Raw genomic sequence first — 8,770 nt, forward strand, 5'->3', positions numbered from 1 at the left:
AAAAAAACAGTGAAGCATCCCTCGCTCTCAATCCTCCTCAGTCATCACTCCTCACCTCTTGTGGTCCATGCCTCCTCCTCTCCCACCACATGGCCCGCATATGCTCCATCCTTCACTCTCAGCAACACTACTGTCTGAATACTTTTTAAAGATGGCGATATTCAAGGCCCTCGCCCCTCAGTCAGTGTTGTTGCGAAACGTACTCGTGGGAACTGTTTACTGCAATGCTGTAATTGCGTTTAATCGAATGCACAATTTTCATGTTCAATGCGGTTCTACCGTAGCTGGTTAGTTGCTTTTGATTGTTGATTTTGTCACAATCGATTTGCACCAATGTTTCAACTGTGTTTAAGCGTTTGATGTTTGAATGTAACCTCTCAAACTGCTCCCCTTCGGGATTTAAATCATTCTTAAGAAAAATCTAATCTTTCTGTCCATGTAAATATGGCTGATATATCTCAAAAGGAATCATATGAAACACGTAAGTTTAGTAAACTCTTGTGTTTCTTTATTCATCTAGTTAAAATCTGAATTGTGTGTATCACATGTTGTAGCTATCAATATAATAGAGTTCTCTTCTTTTCAACGCTAGAAAATTTAATGATGCGTGGTTCAGCAGCCGGAATGGATAATGATATGAAATTGGAACCATCAAGCCCAACAGAAAAATATACATTTTCTAGATGCAGCAGTACAGGGTCTATACATACGCCTTCATCATCAGCTCACAATACTGGTAAAAATGTAGTTTTATAACAAGCTTTAGTAATGCTTCTAATTTCCATAAATTGCTTTTATTGCAGAAGACGAAGATAGTGACAATAAGAATTCTACAATAAGCTACAAAGAACGTCGTAGAGAAGCTCATACTCAGGCTGAACAAAAACGTAGAGATGCTATTAAGAAAGGATACGATTCACTTCAAGATCTTGTACCAACTTGCCAGCACACTGATTCTTCTGGCTACAAATTATCTAAAGCTACTGTTTTACAAAAATCCATTGATTACATACAGTTCTTGCTACAGCAGAAGAAGAAACAGGAAGAGGAGCGCAATGCTCTAAGAAAGGAAGTTGTTGCTTTGCGTATAATGCAAGCCAATTATGAACAGATTGTCAAAGCTCATCAGACTGAGCCTGGACACGCAGAAATGCGAGTTTCCGACGAGACTAAGTTTCAAGTGGTAATTTCATTAGACAAGGCTGGAAATAAAATAGAGATACATGTTTTTAATTTTTTATTCATTTAGTTTCAGGCAATTATGGATCGATTATTTTTAACTTTCAACAACATTTCTGTGGCTAATTTTGCTGAATTATCTGGATGCGTATTCAGCTGGTTGGAGGAGCACTGCAAACCTCAGGTGGATATAAACAGAAAAGAATATTATAGGTTGTTAATCAAACAACATATTAATTTTAAATGAATGTTTCTTTCAGACCCTTCGCGAAGTAGTAGTTTCAGTGCTCCAGCAGTTAAATAGACAAATCAGCTAGTCAAAAAAAGAGAGTATAAGTCAATATGAATACAAAACCTGTGTCTCATTATATTATTAATATAGACAAGAGTTTTTCTCGGGGTTCTTGGGCCATCTAGCAACAGTTACCATTTAAGGAAAGGAAGTAAATGATTGATACGGGTTAAACGGTATTGAATACGCGTGTAAAACGTCTATGAACAGAGATTTATTTTATATACGATCGTAAATTTGATAAATTAGATATAGTATATCAATATATAGTATATGCATCGTAAACGTTGGATCTCCCATACGACATGTTGGCGATTGAAGAAAGTTGATTATTTTTATCAGAAAATTAGTTGGTTAAATGTTTCTATGACTTAAACGTAGCTGTTTATACCTAATTGAATCATTCAGGATTAATCAAAAATTAGATTATAATGTGTTTTTTAAGGAAAACAATTACTGATGATACAGTATAGCGGGTGCATGCAGATTTTTCACTTCAGTCTTCAGTTAGGATTCATTTTAGTTTACGGGAAAAATATTAAAATAATTGGTAGTGTTTGGTGTTTCTAAGAGCAACTCTTAAGTTTTATTATATAATTAGGTTGCTATAGTTTCTCATCTTCGGTGGGTATATTCTTTTTCTCTGCATAATATCAATTAAGGGAATAAAATTTTCCCTTTGCTTAGCCGAGTTTTTTGCTCGAGAACTTGGCTTGCTTAATCGGTGCCTTTTAGAACTTTCTACGCTTTTGCAACACAAATATCTAAAGATTCAAGCGTAAAAAGTCAACGTTGTTGTCATCATCATCAAACCTCCAACTGTTAAAATTACCACCAACAACATTTATAGTTTTTCTCTAATCTTATTGCACTAAATCGATTTACCTTTGATTTTGGTGAAAAATAAGAGAATACTACAATTATTCCAAACTATTAAGAAAAAGTTTTTATTAATTTTGATAACAATTGTGGCCTTGACTAAAGTGCAAATAAAAAACTTTTATGATAAATGAAAAAATAAATATTTTTCATCAAATTTTTAAGATTATATTAAGTTACACCATTTATCCAACGATCGATAAAAAATGTACAGAATTAGATAGATGCACAGACCTACTACAACTTTAAACTAATCAAGATTTGAAAAGAGCGGGATACCAAGATAAATTTTATATCTCCGGTCGTAATTTGTGCCCATTTCAGTTTCCAAGCGAATATTCTTAGTGTTCAACGGAAATATTTCAATTCTCATCAATAGTGACTTCAAATAAAGCTAAGGATTTTTTCAGATGCTTGAATCGCTCTGAATAAGCTTTGCACCAAATCGACAATATATGATATTTCCCATCTTATGTATTCCAATAACGCTTAAAACGCCTCGCATCCCATAATCAAGATAGTACATTATAAAAGAAACTCGTCATGATATAGCTGGCAAAATAACAAAAGGTCTACCGAATGTTATATGCAAAAATCACAAATAGATTGAACCTATCCGATGCTGTGAATTGGGGATTGCCTTTTGCCTTCTCTTTATGGATGAATTTTTATTCATAGGGATGAAAAATAATGTTAAACATTTTTCGTGGCTTGTATAAACTGATTGAATTTACGGTTTTATAATAAATATTTTATTTAAACAAAGCACAAGGAGAAGAGTTGTATGGAAAATTGATATTTCTTGTTTTTTTTAAGTATAACGAAACGATAGGTTCTGGTGTTTTGAACACGTTATCACAAAAAATTCGGTTCTTGAAGATTTTAAGGCAGGTAAATAAAACTGATAAAAAGATGTACTAGTCGGGGAAGTAGCTTTTTATAGACTATAGGTAATATAACGTGAATCTTGAGTTAAAGAAGTAAAGAAATAAATGCGACTTACGGTAAGGGTGAGTGAGCTCTGGAATCGAGATCTAGTCAAAGTTGTGCTTTTTCAGAGCTTTATATTGATTCTCGTTTACACACCATAACTTGTGTTGAGCTTATTTCTAAATCATTCCATGGGGATTGCAGTATGTTTTCAGACAATTTTAGCTATTCATTTTATATCTCACATTTACGATTTACACCCCTCGCATGCAAATGCTAAACTATTTACGATGGAGTTTGCTACCTCGGAACAAATATTAATACTCTTCATGAAATTTGTTACTGGAAGATGGTAGTATATAAAATTTTCTTTGCTATTTTCTTTTCATTTTCCATTACATCAACAAAGACTTGACCTGCTTTTACAGTTATTCTTTTAAAAATTTCCCTTTTACTTGTTTTGAAAAGCGCCACTTCCTGATATCTCATTGTTTATACGAAAGTGGTTATTACATATTTTTTCCTCTAAGACATGACGTATTTTACCAATTTACTGATGATAGAATTCGGGTGTACGTTTTTCTTGGCGAATAATAACGAAATCGTCAGAACTGGAAATTGAAGAATGTTTAAACCATCGATGAAAAAGGAGCAGTGTCGCTTTTCAGGTAGTCTGTTCCTTTTTGAACGTTGACTAACAGTTGAAAGCTTCGAAGGCGGTGCTCAGTAATCTCGTACATGCTGCACGAGCTGAAATTGCTCAGACTGAATTCTTCTGCATTTATTGTATGTATATGCACTGTCTAGCTAGTTCAGCTAAATGAGATTCATCGTGCACTCTCCAATTATGCATTCATCCTAGCAAAACAAATAAAAATAGGATTAAAATAAATCTTATTCTGAGAGTATATTAGAAAAAGAGCGAAAGAGATAGTTGTAGTAGTGGTTTTTCTGATTAACTTTAAAAGCCTAAGTGAGATGTGAAGGCCAGATTTTGATCCTCACTCTACAGCCTTTCCCTTATGCGCTTCTTAGGAATTGACCATAAGTATCTCAGGAGAATTAAATGAAAAGTTTTCTTTAAACATTATTTGATCCATAATTAAAGTTCTATTTAAAAAACCTAAAGCATTAAATATGCGTGCTTATACATGTTTATCTGCAAATATTCGTAATGTGTACGGCTTAATTATATTTGATAGTCTTCGTTAGGAAATTCTTAAATAATATTGGTAAACTTTCTGTAGATAATAATGTTCCAGTAATAAGTTGGTATACTAAGCATAACATCAGTTGGGCCTCAACCGCAACTTTATTATTATGCATATATTTGCTTCGGGGATTGTCGATAATTAAATTTTAAGCACAGTAATAGACCTTGTGTCCTATAATAATTTTATATAATTTAATTTAATTAGTTTCTTCAATTCTGTTTATGAGAAAATAGCAATAGCAAATGAAACTCTGCATACTAGCTTTTCGTTGGATGCCCCTGATAATTAAGCCGACCGTACAATTGGGAGGATAATTACATTAAGCCGAGGAAAGCGCCTCTTTCAGCTGATTTTTCAATTCCATCAACTCCTTCCTCAATTCGTCCATATCTGATTTCATAGTTTCTTTACTTTTTTGTCTCAAGTAGCGTTGTACCAAGTGTGTCGTGACCATTTTAAAATCCTCATTGTCGTCCTCTTTTAGTTTCTCCTGAAAAATGATTTGTTGTATGATTCATCATCGGTCCGTGAAAAGAGAACAAGGTGAAGGAAAAATGATAACAATATAACAGCAATTCTTCCAGTCCCATCTAGCTCGTTTGTCGTCTGGTGGTTTTATGAGAACTTTAATGTACTCGACCATGTTTTGGATACCTTCGATAGTCGGGATTAAATTGAAAGGTGGTGGCAGCGTTGTCGTTAGCATATAATCCACGTAAACCTGAAAGAATAATTTATAATTATCGCGTAATTCCAAATCTATTTTGAAGGACGAACCTCAGTGCGGCCGAATATCCATTCGACAATAACGTTATCGGTGATTTTGGTAAAGGTGTTTGACATACAAGCGATCATCATATTGAGGGCGACCACTACAGCGATGAACGAGTAACCTGCAAGACGTTTCAGGTTATCGTCATTTGAGTCCATTCTCATCTACGATTGATTACTACTTGCAAACGCTATGTATCCAATCGCCTCGGTGAAAGTGTGACGATTGATTATGGTTTCCGTTTCCGTCTCGCCAGGTAGATTCTCGATGATTACGTCAGCGCTCTCAATCGGACTCATGCAAAATATTGCCCAGAAAAGAGTCTTGAGGCTCGATTCGAAATTTACGAAGGAGCTGGCTTGCTGCACTTTGATCTTCGATTCATCGTCCGTCTGAACCATTTCATCATAATAATGGTAAAGCCTGCATGTTCCTATATGACAAGCGATAATGAAATGGCGCGTCTCTATATTTATTGCGATTAGAGAAATTTAACACTTACCGGCCGTGAAAGCTATTATAAGAATCGTGAATATCACGATGAATTTGGCAACGTCATTGATCATTTTTCCAAGGGAGAGCTGCAGTGGTCCGAGATTATAGTCGAGTTGGCAGATAAATAGCAGCCTGGAAAAAGCCATTATGGTGGCCAGACAGAAAACACCCTCGGCTATCAGGGTCGAGTCATATTTATGCCAATATTTTCTTTCCAAGTCTCGTTGTCCGTTTATTCTAACGTCAATGGCTGCCGCGATCCAAAATATGAACGACATGATGAACAAGGACAGCATCACAATCTCGTACCTGATACATTATTTGATTTCCTATCTTCAGTGTTCTTCAGTATTTGGTATAGCTCGAGCTTACCAATTCCATGGAGTTCTAAAGAATCTTCGTGGACCGTGCACTATGCATAATCTCGTGGATGCCCAGAGATAAGACATCACGTAAATAGCCAATATAAACTCGTAACCTACCAAGTTTTTAAAAACTTTTCTATCAGCCTTTTCTTAACACAATTACAGAAAATATACACGCGCACATGTACACACCTGTATTTGGTGGACCTCGAAGTTGTTCATTCTTGTTGATATTCGATTGCAGAAATACAAAGATTAAGAAGAGTAAATAGCTGGCCACTGACGATAGAAACTTATTCACAGGAATCTGCCAGAATTTGGCCCTTTTAGATTTTGGTGCTACCAAGACTACAGCCGCTATCACGGGAAGCAGAAATATCCGAGGAATGATTGTCAAGCATTTGAGCCACGATTTCCTCAGTTGCCACTCGAACCAGTCTCCAGTCCACTCACGTTCGATTACCTGAAAATCAAGTAAGAAGAAAAGGACCAAGGCAGAAAATAAAAAATGCGTTCGTGGTATATAGATAAATAAACCTGTTGAATATTAGAGTTGGCTACGAAGCTCTTTTGCTTCTGGTCTAGCGCCAACAACAATCGAGGATACCGAAACTTTGCGGAGCGTGCAAATCCTGACGATTGTCTGAGAACAAGCTCAACCTCATCGCTGGTTCGAGCGCACGCTATTAGATTTGTCGCCAGTTCGGATACTTGCTAATTATAAGAATCAAGAGAAAAACAAAATCATATTATCAATAGGAAATGGTGGAGGAAGGGATGAGATCGATAAGAGTTACATTTGAAAGACTTTTGTATACGTTGTAATATTCCCTGTCGAAACTGGCAGCTTTGTTCAGCTCCCTCGACAGATCGAACGCTTTGATAATTGGATCTGAGTCTATGTCAATGTTCTGGCATATATATATCGGATTGGATACAGCTTCGTACATGTATAGGCGCATATTGTCCAAAGTCAATGGATCTGCTTTTTCCCTGAGTGATCTAAAATCGAAAAGTTGTATTTGGCTGCCGATAATAGAGTATTCGTGCGGTGGTTCTTCTTTACCTGCATTCCTCGCATGCGCAAGATGGCGTATGGGGCTTCTCCAGAGTATGATCACGATTCTTTAATAGCGCGATCAGATCGTAATGGCCGTATCTGGCTGCCACTGACAAAGGCGTAGCATAAGCAGGAAACTCTGCGCTATCGGTAGGAGGTCCAATATGTTCGAGATTCTGTTCCTTCAGTTTGTCCAAAATCATCAAAGCGATTTTCGGCTGATTCTCCTTGATCGCGTGCAAATGGGTATCCTGGGGATCGATATCCGGCTGGGATAACAAGAACTGGATCATCGGTATATTTCTCTCGTGGACAGCTATGTGCAAAGCGGTGATTCGCTGAAAACAAAATGCACGGTGGTATAATGTAGTGTAGAAAGGACTGTAATACTGTAAAGCCAGGACTAGATGGCATGGCAGGGGGCAGGGTCGTTTTATAGGCCACTTAAAAACGGTCCATTTTCAACAATCGTGAAAGGAAAACACGCCAGGTAGTCCTGCTTCCGAGTCACTGTTCGACAACCTCAACGACCCACCATTATTTGCTAATACTTTCACGATCAAAGTCAAACCCTTCGTGCTTCCAATTGAATTTTTCAATGGAAGACACGTTATATGTAGCTATAGAGTACGGTGTATACTTTTGACTTTAGGAGGGAGGAAGGAAGAAGATAGTTGACAATGGGCCGGCCCCATTGACGCTGCACGGGTCTTGACACAGGTCGGGTGTGTCACAATATTCCATGATACGGCGGCTTTTCCAAGGGTCTCTGGGGACTGTGAACAGCGGCATCTTTACAATGACACAAAACTCACATAGTACACCGCAACGCCGTTCGCGCGCACAATCGCCAGCTGTCGTTTAACGCCCTCGTGACTCGGCCCGATTTCTCACCGGTACAAATATTTACTTGCCTCTATTCTTCTTTTCTTCTTACACCCGAGCATCGCCACTATGCAATTATAACAAGAGAGAGAGAGAGAGAGAGTTACGCGAACGTTTTGTCGACGAGGGGATCCACGAACAAAATTTACAGCGACCCGAATCATTTGAATAATTTTTATCGGGTCTCGCTTGAAACCATTGTCTTGTAAAAGACAGGCTGAAATATGGCCGGTAGATATGTACATGGAGCCAGTCAGCTCTTTTCGCCTTCTCTCTTTCTCTCTCTTACTCTTTCATTCTTCGTCTTGCCTCGTTCCTCATCTCCTATCCTCTACTTTACTCTTCACCTCGAGATTTAAGAATTTTCGCGGCGCATCCTGCCAATTTTCTTCAAAGTCCGTAGAGAAAATAACCTAGGGGAAAACATTCGACGGGGGGTACGTGCTTCTCAGCAAGCTAAAGATTTCGGATAAGAAAATCTCGCGTTGCTTGCTTTTCGGTGCCTTAGTCCCTCTTGTTTCTCGTGAAAAACCTCAAACCTATCTTCTTATACAATGTATTTAGTACTCACAAAGCTCTACCGACGCACATTCTGACTTATCGCGTCAACCCACTCTAAATAATGTCATTGGCGGTGGTCTTTCACATTCTAAGGGGTTGACAGCGAAACCCAACCTCAAAACAGTTTCTTGTTTTTAC

The 8,770-nt window shown here is 37.5% G+C and overlaps 2 protein-coding genes across 2 annotated transcripts; one reads left to right on the plus strand and one right to left on the minus strand.

The window, feature by feature from the left end:
- Positions 1-58: 58 nt before the first annotated feature.
- Positions 59-3,018, plus strand: LOC136785472 (max-like protein X). The gene is made up of 5 exons (XM_066746517.1): positions 59-481; positions 593-736; positions 804-1,183; positions 1,250-1,363; positions 1,440-3,018. The coding sequence occupies exons 1-5, from the start codon at positions 445-447 to the stop codon at positions 1,494-1,496; spliced, it is 732 nt and encodes a 243-aa protein (XP_066602614.1). The 5' UTR covers positions 59-444; the 3' UTR covers positions 1,497-3,018.
- Positions 3,019-3,242: 224 nt separating this feature from the next.
- On the minus strand, positions 3,243-7,904 carry LOC136785469 (short transient receptor potential channel 5-like). The gene is made up of 11 exons (XM_066746515.1): positions 7,722-7,904; positions 7,193-7,524; positions 6,924-7,128; positions 6,664-6,840; positions 6,319-6,589; positions 6,134-6,239; positions 5,769-6,070; positions 5,448-5,699; positions 5,272-5,387; positions 5,057-5,215; positions 3,243-4,984 (listed from the first exon to the last, which is right to left on the minus strand). Exons 1-11 carry the CDS (start codon positions 7,722-7,724, stop codon positions 4,814-4,816), a joined length of 2,094 nt encoding a protein of 697 aa, XP_066602612.1. The 5' UTR covers positions 7,725-7,904; the 3' UTR covers positions 3,243-4,813.
- Positions 7,905-8,770: the final 866 nt, after the last annotated feature.

The sequence above is a fragment of the Prorops nasuta genome, unplaced genomic scaffold, assembly GCF_024137725.1.
Source record: "Prorops nasuta isolate Cenicafe-Biocafe unplaced genomic scaffold, Cenicafe_Pnas_1.2 PNAS00377, whole genome shotgun sequence".
Taxonomy (NCBI): Eukaryota; Metazoa; Arthropoda; class Insecta; order Hymenoptera; family Bethylidae; genus Prorops; species Prorops nasuta.